The sequence below is a fragment of the Aulonocara sp. 'chitande type north' Nkhata Bay genome, linkage group LG17 (genome assembly GCF_057382095.1).
Source record: "Aulonocara sp. 'chitande type north' Nkhata Bay isolate Kocher_YH1m ecotype deep benthic linkage group LG17, A_spYH_male_GT1.1, whole genome shotgun sequence".
NCBI lineage: Eukaryota > Metazoa > Chordata > Actinopteri > Cichliformes > Cichlidae > Aulonocara > Aulonocara sp. 'chitande type north' Nkhata Bay.
Genome location: NC_141360.1, coordinates 3038084 through 3054953, shown reverse-complemented (window position 1 = coordinate 3054953; position 16870 = coordinate 3038084). Strand labels below are relative to the sequence as shown.

At 41.3% G+C, this 16870-nt stretch overlaps 2 protein-coding genes across 9 annotated transcripts in view; one reads left to right on the top strand and one right to left on the bottom strand.

Moving 5' to 3' along the window:
• The window catches only part of LOC147309449 (serine/threonine-protein kinase pim-2-like), a 581324-nt gene that overhangs the window by 253873 nt on the left and 310581 nt on the right, over nucleotides 1-16870 (bottom strand). The gene's annotated exons all lie outside the window — the stretch shown is intronic.
• The window catches only part of osbpl8 (oxysterol binding protein-like 8), a 97781-nt gene that overhangs the window by 56272 nt on the left and 24639 nt on the right, over nucleotides 1-16870 (top strand). For 2 of the 8 annotated variants that reach the window (XM_086269983.1, XM_086269981.1), the window contains exons 1-4: nucleotides 906-1001; nucleotides 1165-1215; nucleotides 3198-3234; nucleotides 4415-4603. In XM_086269983.1, coding sequence (XP_086126109.1) covers nucleotides 921-1001; nucleotides 1165-1215; nucleotides 3198-3234; nucleotides 4415-4603 — 358 coding nt within the window. In that variant the 5' untranslated portion in view covers nucleotides 906-920. Of the gene's footprint in view, nucleotides 1-888; nucleotides 1002-1164; nucleotides 1216-3197; nucleotides 3235-4414; nucleotides 4604-10275; nucleotides 11138-12904; nucleotides 16512-16870 lie in introns of those variants that run through there. The other 6 variants (XM_086269982.1, XM_086269984.1, XM_086269985.1 and 3 more) reach the window with 6 other exon arrangements.

The window sequence follows — 16870 nt, the reverse complement described above, 5'->3', positions numbered from 1 at the left end:
TTTATAGAATATTAAAACCTGGTCACAAAAAGTTTGAGTTTGAATGATTCATGCTTTAGGTCAGCTTAGTGCATGCAAACCTCCCACCACCCTTTTTTTGATGATCAATTTATAGTGACAAAAGCTTTTCAAATGCTAATGTGCTCTTGCCACTTGCTGTGGTCCAGCAAGTGCGCTTTTATTCAACTGTATTGTTAAAACTCTTTCTCGGGCTGCCTGTCGCAGTTTCTGTTTTCTATTAGTATCACTTGGAGATTGTTGCTGGCCCTTCACTTTGTGTCTCTGTCAGCCTCTTCACCACCACCCACACTCTCATCTGCATAATTAATCAGCACTAATCACCAGGTGAGGTTGTTATAAACAGCATTCACCCCGGGTTCACAAAGACTGTCAGTCACGGAAGCTGCTGACAGTTGCTGTGAGTTTATTGAACAGACAGTTTGAGGAAAAGTGGTTTATTTTGGGATCAGACTGTGTGCTGTATTTAGAGAAAACTACCAGCCTTCCAGGAACAAATTCCTCTGACCTCTTTGCCCCAATGACTGAGGGTCATCTGTTTGCAACTTGGTGGGAGTGGCCTCAGTGTAATGGTAAGACAGCACACTGAGCCAAGATTAAATTAGGAAAGCACTCTGTTGGTGCCTCTTCACAAAGCCTCGTTAATAGATCTCTGGCGTTCAGTGACAGTTTGCTAATCCCTTATTGTTGTGAGCAGCTCTCAGTATCGTCTGCCCTCTCAGCCAGTAGGTCTCTGGGTTCTAACCAATCAGAACTTTGTAATTTGATTTCATCTGTAGGATTATCTGAGCAATAACCAATCAGTGGCCCTGTTTTCCCCGTCTTCCTTCTCACTGAGCTGCCTATGGTTGTTTTGTCTGACTAGAGATTATATAGGATCCTGCTTCACTCCGGCGGTGACCATGACACCAGATCTATTCACTGCAGCTGCCTGGACTAATATGATGGGTTTCTGTAAACCTGAGCCAGACGGTATCTTGGAGGTAGTGAAATTAAGAATCTTCTGCAGTCGTGTTGATATTTGCTGTGTCAGAGTCATGACTGAACAGAAACAGCGCCCTTACTGTTGCAGAGCTGTTACTTTTAAGATAAAGAGAGGCCATGGTGAGCAAACCTAATCAGAGCCTGTTTGTTGCTTTTGGTCAGCTGTTAAATGCTTCCACTCTCCGCTGTGCACAGGTGGAGGGAGTCATGTGGGTGAGTGTCTGTTGTTTGTGGTCAGAGCTGCTTACCAATTACACTGTAATGTTTATTGCTCTGCGGATAGGACTTAATAAGAAATATAAACCAATGGTTGAAATATTTAAGTTGATTGTAATGATTAACTTCCTGTTTATGAGACATTACATTAATAACTACCTGCAAAGTAAATGGTGTACTGTACTGAAAATATAAAACACTTGAGTAACAAAGTGGTTGTGCTGTTACATGGATATTTATTGTACCCAGAGGATGCATCCACAAATCATTAATATTTTTCTCCTGTGCTATTCTGAGGCTGATGCTGCAGGGATGACATGTCATGCAACCAGTGAATAATCCCGAAAGTTTCATTTGGCCAAAGTTCTTTTAAAAGTGATTCTTGTCACTTGGCAGGAACCTTTGAAACTACTCCAGCACTTATTTAGACGTTCCTGCTTAATTAAATAATTTGTGGCTTTTAATGATTTCTTTGAAGAATTGGGTGCACAAGTTTGAATTAATTTTGGAGTTTGGAGTTTGTCCCTTAAAAGACATCGAAGAACCTTCAGCACCACTTATTAAAGTTGTATGGTGCTAAATCAATCATTCAACCCTGGAAAAAGAGCAGCTCAAAGCTCAAATTACCATAACATGCTCATGATAAGTGTATGTAAACATCTGATCACAGCTCTATACTTCTACTATGCATGCGCAATGTTTGCTAACATAGCTTCTTTGGCTGTTGTTTGGCTCTTTGGGGAGCTTAGACATGACAGTTGTCTTCTTTGCCCCATCTCCTATAGATTTCTGCTCAGGAGTCAGGTCTCCTCCTTATATGATGTGTGGTTTAGTCATATAGCTAGCCAGCTAGCATATCCTAGCAATGACAGAAGCTGCTAACTATAATCTGTAAGAATAAGCTGGTGCATAATATTTCTAAGAGCAGGTTAGCATGAGGACATTATCACATTGCACAAAGCAGCGTTGGGTTTATTAAAATCATGTTTTTTTTTAATTTTACATTTGATTTTTAAGTTTTCAAAATGAATGTGCACTCACTCGGTTTGCTGAAGATTTCTAAACTCATCTTGTAAAACCAGTTTCATTCATCATTAATCAAAATCAGTTCCCACTGTCACGTTGCCTTGAGGTATATAGTCAATATCAGATGTGACACTAACTGAAACCCAGATGATCAATAAAACTGTGTCTTTTGAGTTTGACTAATTGGTAGACACGACCTCTGGGAAATGTTAAAGAGCTACAACCGTTCAGTGACATTTTAAATGCAAAGCAGTTATTAGTTGCAGTGTGGGATCAACCACTGAGATGGCCCTTAATTATTATTTTGGGATTCTCCGGCAGCAGCTGTTGTAATTAATGGGCCGCTGATTGGTAGTCATTGGGAATGTGACCATTTATTCTCCATCATGTTTGTGTGTGCGCTGTAACTTTATCCATTGCTGTGTATCACCAAGTCTCCCTCCCACTGCCTCCATCACCCAACAGATTTATGTTAAGTTGTCTTCCATCCACATTTTGGTTAAACTAATGTGTTTTTTTTCTGTCTCTTGTCTCCTCTGTTTTTTGGTGTGTGTGTGTGTGTGTGTGTGTGTGTGTGTGTGTGTGTGTGTGTGTGTGTGTGTGTGTGTGTGTGTGTGTGTGTGTGTGTGTGTGTGTGTGTGTGTGTGTGTGTGTGTTTGTCTGTCTGTTGTCGTCCTGTGCGGCTGCGGCTTCACCTGCTGTGCTGCTGTTGCTGCTGATGCTGCTGCTGATGCTGATGCTGCCCACTATACACCAACCCCACTGCCCGCAAACCCACCACTGCCAACATCTGGTGAACAACACATGGCGGACACCCCTTCGTCCCCTTTAATCTCTATCCAAAATCCTCTGACACATTTTCCAATCCCTTTCATTTTCTGTCTTTCCCTCTGTTTTTATCTGCTATCACTGTCTTGCCCTTCCCCCTCATCTCCACCCTTTCGCCCTGCTAGCAACACGCAGAGTTGAGAGAGCAGCATGCCACCTCCGGTAAGCCAGTGACCTTTCAGACGAAGGGCTAAGGCCAGTGTACCCAGTCAGCAAACTGGCCAGGACTGATATTTAGGCTGAAATTGATTAGAAAAGAATGCATGTGCTCTTGCTTTTCCCAAGTATTGAGCATTTAAAGTCAGTTTTAGTGGTTAGTTAATTATGTATTTTGGGAAAGTGTGTCACTGTCCACTTCATATATGGCTTCACAACAAAATGTATCTGCATTTGGAAAAGCAAACAAAGTCCATTCTTTTGAACAGAGTGCAAAGATGAACTTTTTCTATGTAGTATATAAACTGATATTAAGAACGCTCACCCTTAACTTCAGATGTTAAAGCAAAACGATGTGATTGTGTTGCTCTTTCCTTTGTCTAATATGTAAATTCCACTTTCAAATATAGCACAGAGCCATATGGACTGGTTCACATATTGTGCTTTTCTACTCTTCTTGAGAACTCGAAGAGCTTTATACAAAATGTCCCATAAAGCACTTTTGTCTACACCCAGGTGCTTTCTGTGTAACATTCCCACACCTTCCTACTCTGATGAATGAATTGTGGAGCCATTAGGTGTTTAATATCTTGCCCAAGACTGGCAACTGAAACCATTTTAACTAAAACAATAACTTCTGCTGTTGCAAGATGGTGTGTGTAAAGATAAATGAGTAAACACATTATTTAAATAGAGATGGGATAACAAGAGACATTTAGCTGCTGACCCCAGTAAGACCAGAGCAGTTGTTGTTTTTTCTTGTTACAAATATTTTTAGAACCATAAATGGTAGAAGTGTTTTCATACTTATGCATGAGTCCTGTTTTGTTTTTTTAATGCAATGGGATTGGTCACACTTCATCCGAGATGGGCTCCCATTGCTAAGCAATAACTTGCCTGCCTGCTTCATTAGGGCTCAGTAAACAAGGTGGAGTAATAGGGGAGAGGCTCACATCTTCAGGTTATCAGCTCTCATGAAAACCGTCATGATGATAATGTTGAAAACAAATATTATGTAAGTTATCAAAATAGGTTATGAAACAGAAGGCTGCAGCTATCAGATGCTCCACAAGAGGGTTGTGTGTGGATGTGCTCTGATTTCAAGAAAGGTGGCAACATGTCAGATTTTTCTTCTGATGTCTTCCCTTTTCATCTCTCACCTCTTCTTCCTTCTCCTTTTATGTAGCTGCCATAGTGTGCGGTGATGACACCGTCCTTCTGACACAGACCCCGAGCAGGATGAGCCAGCGCCAGGTGAAGGAGCGGGACAAGGAGAGGGAGAAGGAGAGGGAGAAGGAAGTAGGCCTCCAAACACCCAACAGGGAGCAGCTTGCCAGCCCCTCTACCCTCAGCCCAGGAGTCAGCTACAGCCACGGTAAGATCTGCTTTCCAAAACACTGGTTTGTTATTATTGTCATTAGTTTGCACTTTGTTCTTGTTCGAGAGCTGAGTGCACAGTGAGCGAGAGAGAGAGGGTTATGGCACGCAGCTGAAATGAAATCATGTCCATCATGGTTATTATAGATCAGCGCGTTCGGTCATGATTTAGCGTGTCTCCATTACTGTACGTTATGTCATAGTAGTAACGCATTCTCCCAAAAAGTGCTTTATGACGTGCTCTCAGATCACATTCACACTAAAAAATTAGCCAGGATATTTTAGTTGGTTCAAATGTTGTAAAAGTGCAGAAACGTGTACTTTTCAAACCCTAACCCCTTCATGCTGCTCACTGTTTATGCAAACGTTTGACCTCCTCCTTATTTTTTGGCTGCTATGGTAATGACAGGATAAAGTAAATTACTAACACCACCCCCACTCCACACCCCCTCACATCACTACATGTCCTCAATCATAATAAAAGCAACCTGTGCTGCCTATTTGAACAAGTCATGATTTTTTTTCCCATTCAGCCTCTCAGAGTCATCATGCAGCACTTTCCTGATTATTGCTGTTGTACTTAATGCTAGTGCAGTAAATATCTGTATAATACTGAATTTAAACTCTGAGCAGATTGTTGATGCATTGCTACATGTACTTTCTAAGCAGATGTGTTATGCCAAGAAATTTGATAACGACTGGCAGACAGTTAATCCTGCACAAACATGTTCTGCTTTGTGCTTCTAAATGTTTTTTTTTATATAAATTTGTTTTTCAGCCATCACAGGAATCCACAGTAACTTTACATCAGTTTCTAAAATCAGTGCTTCCTCCAGTCTTTGTGGGATTTCTGTAGTGAAATTCTGTCTTAGATCTCCTGTAGCCTGTAGCATAAAATACATGGCTCTTGAAGTACCACCCTTATGACCGACATTAAAGTACAGTAGTATAGGCCTATTTAACACTACACACAGTTTACATGAGGCACTCTTATTAATTTTAACTGTCATAAACAGGATGTGACGAGTGATAATAATAACAACTGTTCTGCATTAAAACATTCACAGCAGGTGGGATATCCAATCTTTAACTGATTACATATGAAAAAAACTACTCTGCATTTAATAAGGCTTTTGTGTTTTTAACATGTTTTGTATCTTCTCTGAGTTCATTTTAAAGCTCAGTTTTTAAACCCTTACGATGTAACTACAGCCCAGCCCAGTCATGTAGCACATCATTATATACCAGCTAGCCCAACTTCAGTAACCCTGCAAAAGTCACTGCTGTTTAGTTTTCTGTCTTCATTTATGTTGGAAGTGATAACAGAGCTGTACGTTTTAATTTTTCAGAAATCCCTCAGTCAGAACATGGTATATTATTTAATCTTAAAAACATTTTTGGAGACTCCCGCTGTCTCCAAGGGGGAGAACAGCCATCATAACAAATGCTGAACTGCACGCTCACCTGGAAAAAAGAAGCAAGCGAACTTACAAACTCGAAACTAACTAAAGACTGACTCAAACAGAAGATTCTTTACCCTCAATAATCACATTAAGCAACGGTTCTGAGAGAAATACAACTGAAATATATGAATTCAAAGGTGTGCATTATATAAACTGAAACTATACCAATCAAGTCATTTTCATTTAAATAGATTACGTCAAATGTTACATCCACTGCCAAGTTAAAAACAGCAGTTATCTTAGTGTGCCTGTAAGCACTGCGTCACTGTACCACCCTAATAAGTACATTTTAAAGTCTGGTGTATGTGTTCAAGTATATTATCATTTTCCTACATGTGTTTTTACTGCAGGAAAGAACCAATAAGAGAAGTTTAATTCCAAAAATAAGAGATCCATCACAGGAAAGATGGTAACTCCTACTGACTAACCAGTATATTGAGCAGGTTTTTAGTCATATCTGTTTATAGCAGACCTTTTCATTTGTGTGTCTTTGGTTTAAGTTATTCAGATTTGTTTGGAAGTACATGTTTATAATTGGAAAAATCAGCTCTCTGTTTCCTTTAAATGAAAAGTTATACTAATCAGACGCATTCCTCTCTCTCCAGTATTTTTAGAAATCGTGTCTTTAAGGGATAAAATATGCTCTTCAGTACAACCAGGACTTTTGTGCTCCTGACATGACATATTGCCTGTGATAATATTAGCAAAGTAGCAAACATTGTGTCGTGGTTTTGACTGTGCGGTGGCGCTCGTGATTGCCGTCTGATGCGCCTGTTTAACAGATGGAGCAAAGAATTTTTTTGAAAATCAACCAGCAAGTCAAAGAGAGGAGGTTTGTTTCTGGGCAGCATCACATGGCATGAAATGATAAGATGTCTTTCATGTGATTCCTCAAATTTGACCATTTTCTTCACTAACCAGCTCTGTGTAATGAGGCTGAATGCAGAACTGAGCTCCTCTGCAGCAGTTGCTCTGATAAAGCACACGACTATTAATTGTTTGTTAGATATCCAGAATGGCTGTCCCAGACGGGAGCGTTAAAATATCACCGGCTCAATCGCTACACAACATGCTTGAAAAACACCATATACTTCATATACTGTACACTATAGGTCCACACACACACACACACACACACACACACACACACACACACACACACACTCTGACCATTACAATCATTGTAGTTGCTGTTGAGTTCTAAATAGAGCTGCATACTGTACACGCTGAGCCTCTTAACTCTTATAATCCTGTTTCCTTTGTCTTCTTTTATTCTGTTGCGTGTTATGTTGACACTTTAAGACATAGAAGCAATGGCCATTTGTAGCCTCAGGATAGCTATCAGGGATTTGCTTAGTCTCTCTCTTTTTTTTTCTCCAGCCAACTGCAGACCTTTTTAGGAGATCCCAACTTCAAACCTGCTCATCCTGTTCCACTCGAGATTTGAGCTTCCTTTCTGGAAACCATCTCATTCAGGACTGTTGATGGGCTCAGGGATGGAAGTTCCCATGCAGCAGAATAGGAACAAATCAAAGAGGGGGTTCTATAGCTTTGAGGAAATTGGTCTTACATCATTGCTCATGCCTTATTCTTGTATTACAGCGCCCTCTTGTGGACACCTTACTGTGATTAGAAAATTACTAGAGTGTTGTTAGATTTCCTTGTTCTCAGTGTGTGTTCTTAGTATCAGAAAATTTAGTTTGATTCCTCTTAAGATCACAGAGAGCATGAAGGACAAAGAAGCGGAGGCTGATAGTTTTGATTTTGAGACTGTAAACTGTGACAGATCCTTTGTTTTTATTGCTGTGAGTGAAAAATGTTCCAATGTGGGATTTTTATTTTTAAATGAAAAATATTTTCTGGCAAATCTTGCTTATAGTATACAAGAAAAACTGAATCTCTGTGTCAGTGTTTCCTACATTATTCTAGGGTGGAACTCACTTTCTTACCACAAGAGAGAGCAAGCGGTACAGAGAATCTAATGACTGTGTTGTTATTGCAGAAACGCTCTCTGTGTCAGGCTTATCAGCCTAGGTGTATGCAGTGATCGCTGAAGAGTGTGATCTGTGTGTTGCTGTGTGGATATAGGCTCAACACATCAGCAGGCTTTTGGGATCGGTCCATTAAAATCTTTGTCAGACGTTGAATGAGATACATGTTTTGTGTTTATGGTATAGCTGAAATGTATTAGTATACATACTGGAGTAAGAAGTGCTTAGTCAGCCCTTGGCTAATATTTCTCATTTCCTGGTGTAAGCATACAGAATAAAAGCAGTCAACTTACTTCACATTCTAGTCCTCACTGCTTCAGAGAAACAAGAGTCTGTAAGAATATATACCCAATATGACCCTCAAGTCCCTGCAGTCCAGAATGGGTATCCATGGCAACCGATTTGACTTCAACGTCTAGCCGATGGTCTTGTGTCAAAGTGATGACAGTGTTTGCTTTGACGTGTTTTCTCTTGACCAGTGTTAACATAGATTCTGCCTGATGTCCTTGGGTTAAAATAGGCAGTTTCTTAATATTGGAGTTCACGAATGAATCCACCCCATACACGAGGGCACGACTGCTGCTGTGGTACAGATCTTTCTGGAAGAATATTCTGCAGGAGTTGTGAGAACATTCACATCTAAGGTGTGAAGATGGAATGTGATTTTGAATTGCTGTGTTGGTGTGTCGCTGCTGCAGAGCAGGATTTCTGGAGGATAACAACTTGTGTTGAAACATAATCACATTTGATTGTACCCCAGCTGCGATGTGCTGACTAACCCTCGTGATACATTTGCATACATAGTAATCGTTTTAAAAGGCTAGAGCTTAAAGCTCCATGTTTACATGTTCATGATGGATGAAATCCCTCTTATCCTCCTCATAGCAGATTCTGACCTCATTAGCAACCATTTGATTGTTTTTATAAAGAAATGTGCACAAAAGCACCTCCTTGCATACTCCTGGAAGTTTCAGCGTTTCAGTGTGGCTTCTAGTTTTTAGTTGAAGTCCCCTCTGTTGTCGAAAGCTTATGTGCTTGATCTCCTGATGTGATGCACCACTTTCAGATCTCTGGTATGGAGCTTGAGGCTTGATTTTCATCACTGGTGAAGATCCTGAAAACAATTGGGTCAGTTTGACACTGAAGTTGATTTCCTTACTAAAACTGTAGATATGCAGCACTGAAAGCAGTCCATGCATATCCACATTATCTGAAAGCAGAGAATGTCTAGATTAAATTGGTCCTCATACGTTGCTTAGATGCTACAACCTAGTCAATAATCTTCTTCTACATCTTCTTTGCTGTCTTCTGATCCTCCTCCTCATTGCTTTTGTCAACCTTTCATCATTGAAGTTAATTAAGTGTATTGTATTGTAATTGATCACGCAGTTCTGCATTTCTGTCCTGCCTGGGACAGATGCTGGACACACTGGAGGGATTATATCTGGGAACATAATGGTGTCCCCATGGAGGTGTTGGAGCAGGTGGCTGGGGAGATCAGTGCTTAAACTGCTATCCCCACATTTAGTTGTAGATGCATGAATTGATCCAAATATATGCGTGAGCATGTAGTGTATTTACATTTCTACACAAAGGGAATCCAATTTGACTGCAAAATTGACTTTTTGGAAATCTAATTACTGCTAGAACGGTTGGAGGTAACCAGATTACTGCAGCATCTGCAGAAAAAGTGACTAGATGTTTGATTTACCACCTAGAGTATGTATTTCCTATCACTGATTGGATAGTTTCAGCTCACTTTGAAAGTGGGATTTTCCCATAAACTATCATGTGTGCTCTCTAAATATGAATTCTAAAATTTTGAATTTTCAAAGGATGATTTTTGACTTTATAGATTGTAATAATCTTTCAAGTCAGTTCAGTTCAATTTTATTTACACAGCACCAAATCACAACAACAGTCGCCTTAAGACACTTTATATTGTGATGTAGACCCTACAACACTACAAATAGAGAAAAACCCAACAATCATATGAGCCCCTATGAGCAAGCACTTTGGCGACAGTGGGAAGGAAAAACTCCCTTTTAACAGGAAGAAACCTCCAGCAGAACCAGGCTCAGGGAGGGGCGGGGCCATCTGCTGTGATTGGTTGGGGTGAGAGAAGGAACACAGGATAAAGACATGCTGTGGAAGAGAGACAGAGGTTAATAACAAGTGTGATTCAGTGCAGAGGTCTCTTAACACATAGTGAGTGAGAAAGGTGACTGAAGAAGAAACACTCAATGCATCATGGGAATCCCTCAGCAGCCTCCACCTATTGCAGCATAACTAAGGGAGGATTCAGGGTCACCTCAACAATCTTGTTGATCGAAGAAAGATGGACAAAAAATCCAACTATACCTGCAAGTTTTAATTTTGTGTTTAGTTCAGATTGCTTTCATGACTCTGTGTGCTGTTTGGATTATTTAGTTTAATTAGTGAGAGACAGAGCATAAAAACAGGCGCACAAACTCGGTGTGTTCCCTAAAGAAATAAACTCATCACTAAAGGAAACTTCACACAGCCACTTTCACTTGCTCCTCTTGCCAGACTGCTACTGGGAAAGTTTGAAAGAGATGCATGTGTGAATCATACGAGGGGGCGGATAATGAAGAGGATAAGATGGTGAGAGAATTTGATAAAGATTTGATAAAGAAATGAAGAGGAATTGTAGAAGAAGGAAAAAAGAGGAAAGGCAGGAAGTTAAGCTACAGTGCCAGAGCAGGTGGAGTCGGTGCGGATTTAAGCTCAGCCGCAGGGATTATGGCGTCAGACAGGGTTAACAGCCACTGCCAATCCAGTGTCCCTTCTTCCACCTACGCTCTCATCCAATGAGTGCCTGACCCTGAAAGGCAAGAGCACTGAGCGAGTTTGACCAAGGTTTGTCTGTAGAGAGCTGGAGGACACGAAGACATGATGGAGAATATGTCTGCTTGCAGCCTGAGCTCTGCTCGGACGGCTGAAGGCTTGTCTGGACTGACATGACTTGGGTGTAAAGCATGATTTGGGATCTTAAACTGCCGGCAGTACTTAACGTTGGAACATTTTCTTTTAAGACTTAACCTTAAGGAGTCCAAGGTATAGTATTAAGTAGTACAAGCTGTCACAGCAGTTGAAGTAGTGCTTGGTGGAATTGGAGACAGTGAAGGCAGAAGAGTAACGTAGTTTGAAGCCACTCACCTGACTTCCAGCGCTAGCCTGTTTAGTGATTTGTGCTGTCTTGTGTGCTTTTGTGCTTATATACTCCATGTAAGGTTGCTCTCACGAGGACAGAAGGGAGCTCACACCAACATAAAACCACTTTTACTCATCAGAGTATGAATGTGGACTGAAACAAGAGATATGCATGTTGTTTGATTTACTGTAGGAAGGAGGAGTACAGCAGAAGAATGATTTAAAAAGCCTCCGTGCTCCACAGCTAATCTCAGGCTTACAGGGTCTAAGACTATAGACGTTTTACTGCGTGTGACTCTTGAAGGTGTTTGAGTCTTACTATTCTATCAATAGGTTTTTGTTCACTTTTGTGATTGACTACAAAACATGATAATAACTTCTGACTTTTATTTTTTCAATAACTCAACAAACAGCTGTATTTATTGCAAACATAGTGAAGAATAACAGGAGAGTTAATGAACTTTGCTTTGTTTTGAACCGTGACACCATGTAAAGCATCAACAGTGGTCAGATCAACTTAATGTAATAGCAACTTTGCTCTGGACAAATAAGACTAAGAGTCTTAGTGGCTCTTTGAGGCCGTATTTAGCCATAGGAACATCTCGAGCTGACATGCTAACAGTGGTGTGCTATTGCTATCATCACAATGCAGAATATTCACCATCTTCAGCTTAAGTTCATGTGCAGCTAATAGAAACAGTATTGATCAAATGTAAAGTTGTGCCTCAATGATGGCCTATCATAACGTGCCAAGTAATCATCAAAAACATCCCAGAGCGTGACAAGAATATCTTTTCTGTTTTTTTTTAAGTAAATGTCACATACATGGTTGTATTGGTTGCACTGGATCCTTATCTCCAAATTTAAAGCAGCATTCAGTGGCTTTCAAGACGGTTTATGTTCAGTTCTCCTGATGACGAAACAGAACAAGGACATCATACCGATTTTACGTTGTGGGCCACGTACAGTGTCATGAACACTTTGATCTTCATTCAATTCAGTGTCACTTGTATAGCACTAACTCAAAAGCAGCTGTCACCTCAGTGCAAAAGTGTGAGTAGGCCTTACCAGTGAAACTCCTCTTTGTCAGTGTAAAGAAGTTTAGAAGACAAAATGCCAAAACACAGACTTAACAATGTGGTGTATGCTGTACAGTGCAGCGAGGAATGCTCAGACCTCTACATTGGAGAGACCAAACAGCCACTTCACAAGCACATGGCACAACACAGAAGAGCCACCTCCACAGGACAAGACTCAGCGGTCCATCTGCATCTTAAGGATAAAGGTCACTCTTTCGAGGATGCCAATGTTCACATTTTGGACAGAGAGGACAGATGGTTTGAAAGAGGAGTGAAAGAAGCATCTATGTCCACTGTGAGCGACCATCTTTGAACAGAGGCGGTGGTTTACGACACCAACTGTCTGCCATGTATAATCCAGTTTTGAGATCCCTCCCCAGACGCCTTAACGCCCACTCACATCCTGGGCCATCTGACCTCAGGAATTCACATGATAAGGTGGGGCCAGGTTTCACAATGAACACACCCGAAACTCTGGCTGATTGGGACCCACACCCAGTTTCACACCTTGGCTCAGGCGATTAGAGGATCATCAGGGGGTCCTTTTGTCCCTCTGTGGGGGGAAACTCCCACTAGGTTTATATCTGGGACTCTCCACCATTTGACCTTAGAACTGAAGAAGCTTCTCGGATGAGAGGTGAAACGTCTTCAAGCAACTTAAAGAAGTCTTTGCAAGCTCCTTTGACTACGATGACCTGGATGACTGAGAACCTTCACAGACATAAAGAAGTTTAAATACACATTTAATCCGTTAGATATTTAAGGAAACAGAAGTGTAGTGTCAGGCTTAAATTATAAGAAACAAATGTGTAAAATTACTGAAAAGCTTCTGTTAGCTAATAGCCCAGGCTGTCATGTGATTATAAAACAGAAACATCTTGTTAATTAAAGGTGGGGCTTTTGTTCTTTTCTTTTGAATGTATGAAGAGTCCGCCCTGGGTAGCCTGGATATAGCTGGGAAAATGACCCAGATGATGACTAAATTTAGAAAAAGACTATCATGTGACTCAGAATGCCTTTGGAGTAACCAAAATGGGCATTTCCTCCTCTGCAAGCAGGTTAATGAGGTCTAGGATGTGAATTATACACGCAGACCATCTAATTAGCTGTATTAATTAAAGCACGGTTGAGGCAGGCAGCGCTCACATTTATCAGCTGTAGATTGATTAGCTACGTTGGGGACAGATGTTTTGGAAGGGATTACACTCACAAGTACTTCACAAGTTATCTCGGCTGAAATGTCCATGGACAGCTGGCAGGCAAGGCTTTGCGAGATGCCAGCAGATTTCTAGATTCCTTGCAAAGGTCTAGAATGAAAGAATGAATAGGACGGGTGAGATTAAAGGTGGCAGAAGACTGCAAGGAACAAGAGCTGATAATGTTCTTCAGTGTTGGGTTTCAAATCTAAGACTCAGGCCAAATGTGTTCCTTCGCTCTTACATAAATAAACGAGTTATCAGTGACTGTGTTTATATGAACCATACTGATGACACTTATCTTTCATTGGCCTTCAGCTTTGAACCTAAAAAGTTTATCCTTTAAAAAATCCTGAACACATTCACTGCGTGTATAAGAGAACTAAATCTAAAATAATCCACATGTATCAGCTTCTGTCAGATTTCAGACGAGACCAGAGGTCAGCTAGATTCATGGTGCAGAGGTACCATTTATAGAAAGTGCTCAGTGTGTCACAGATGTGTGCCAACAAAGCACTTCACAGTCAGTGTCACCTACAGGCACAGACAATGCACCTGGTTTTAGCTCTATTTACTGTACCTGTGTCCAGGAGAAGCACATGTTTCAATGCGGCATTCAGTGGCCGCGCTGCAGCCCGGAGCCTTCTGTGCCTTTGAACACTAAAGCTTAACCCGGCAGTGCTGACAGGCTTTCTTATTTCCCTGTGCAATGTGGGAATAAAAGGGTGGTCTGAGCAGTGGTGTGACAACAAACTTCCTTCTGTCCTCAGAGCATCTGGTGTGTGTGTGTGTGTGTGTGTGTGTGTGTGTGTGTGTACATATTTGCAATCTGATGACTCGTTATAGCATAGCAGGTATGGTTTACAAGCTGTAGTTATTTGTGTTGTCAGACAGAATAGGGAATGAAAAAGGGACATTTCACTGCAAATTAATTTGGCCATTTAAAGCAGCAGCAGCCAGCGAGGAAGCTTTTCTGACTCAGTCATACTAAACAAATCCGGACAACACGGTGTACATCGACTGTACAGATATGCTCTTATTAACCCTGCCTGCTTACTGCTGTGAATGCTTCGAGTAATTTGAAGTCATTAGCTCGATGCTGGACTGAATTATCACCGTTCCCATCTTCAGTCTAACACTGCCTCTTCTCTGATGGCTATGGAGAAGGGAATTGAATATTCTTTTACTAATCTTTGAAGACCAGCATAGCGGAGCATTCAAAGAATGGTTCAGCATGTGTCTCCATCAAAACAACCAAGAACTGAGTGATTAAAACATCACTGTTGTACCCTGAGTGACTTAGTAATCGTTAGCCCCCCCATGGATCGGGGGGGGGAACACAGCTAGGTCAGTTAGTGAATTAGAACATCTGAATAATGATTATTCAGCCTGAATAATCACAGTATTAACAAAGAAGATATTTTTTGGATTCACATTTGCCCATCATATTAAATGTAAACAGAAAAGGGCAATGGTGAAAAAAACCATCCTAGAAGCCACTGACTCTGCAGCAGCTTCAGGAGAGTTTGATTAAGTAACGTGGTCATAATTTTTTTACTTTTTATTCTGAAGGTCATGAACAAACTCTAGACCTTATACATTTGTGAACAAAACTTGCTTCAGTGCAAAAGGAAAATCAAAAATTAAAACTTTGATAACTGGCTAATCGACATTTGCTGAAAAAACAACAGCTACTGATTGATTTCTTACTTTCTAACGTTCAGACTAAGATGTCTGCTGACCACGTGGCAATCATGTAATACGTTTATAATGGACTGAAGCTGAATATGAGTCCTATGTTTATACCCAAATTTTCTAAATTACTGTTAAATGTTTTAATGCAGCTTTGACCTTCTCAGAATTTGGCAAATATAAACACTCAACAGTTTAAATATTTTCCCAACCCTGCCTCAGTGCTGGCAGAGTAGATGAATCAAACTATTATCTGGCAATCCCACCTTTTCATTCGCAGTGGCTGTCATGCTGGCTAACAGCAGTGATGCCACAGCTGCTTCCACAGCAAGACTTTCTACTTTGCTGCGTTAGCCAGGAGTATTGGTAAGAGGTTGAGCTTATCATCTGGCATCTGTGCCTTATAAAAGTCTATTATTTGCCATGTTAACTACATTTATTTTTAATCCTTTTAATTTGTTTCTGTGTCTTCATTAGTTGTTGTGAGGGCATGAAGGGATCCTTATCCTCATATTTCTTCCTGTAATTTACCGTCATCTGCTGATGTCAAAGGATTGAACGACGACACTAAATTCAGCTGGAGAAATATTTTGACAATAATAAGTATGGTAGACGTCAGAGACATGCCACCCCAGTGACTAATCCAGAGTAAGGTTGAAAAGCGGTGAAGTGTCCCTTTGAATCTGAAATAATGACTAAGAGACGCAGCAAGAGATTGAGCTGAAGTGAAAGATGAGATGCGGAACATAAGGGCTGTTTTCAAGCTAAGATGCGGCTCCACTACCCATCCCGAGGAGAGGGAGTGGGAGGGGCTCAGCTTATTCGTTATTAAGTACTTACAGGCTGCTGCTTTCATACACACTCACAGGGCACAGATTGAGTGAGAGAGAGGGAGGCAGAGAGAGAGAGGGAGGAAGAAAGCAGTCGGCTGAAGGAAGCGTAAAGGAAAGCAGCGACTGCACCGGTCCAATGCCTGCTATCTGAACCGCTCTGTGTTTCTGTTTGTGTGTGTATGTGTTGCTGGTTGGGATATTCGCTTGCACACTAGCTGTGTGGGGAAGATCGGATTGTATCCCGATACCCTTCGACCTTCCACCTTTAAGTTTTCCTTACCCACCCCTCACTCCTCCCCTCCCGTCGGGGGAGCTCCTGCCGGCCCCATGATGAAGGAGGAAGGCCTGCTTAGTCGTCGCCGTTTCTCCACGTGCGGCGGGACGGCATCGCTTCGACCTCCACGCCCGGACGGACGCAAACTCATCCGCAATGCCTCGTTCGGGGGCTATAACGAGCTGTCACCCATCTCGCTGCCAGGTGGGTGCACAATGGCGTGGAACGTCTCGCAAAGCTCAACGCTGGGAAGTGATGCAGGCTTATTAGTAGGTTTGCAGATGATTGACTACTTTTTGGCCTTGTGTCCTAAATACAGTAGTTGTACTGTTGGTATTGGTTTACTGTGGTCCTGAGAGTTTCGAGAACCACCTTAAATTCTGTGCAATGGGATGTATTCATGAAAGGAACCGATTCTGTCGACTGCATCATAGAAGGATTTGTTTGTAGGTGTTTCGAAGGGATACGTGTGAAGGCAGAGACAAGCTTTTGGATGGGGTAAAACACCAGAATTCTTAAAATGGGTACATTATTTGATGCTTTTAGGTTTTCCTCAAAGGCAT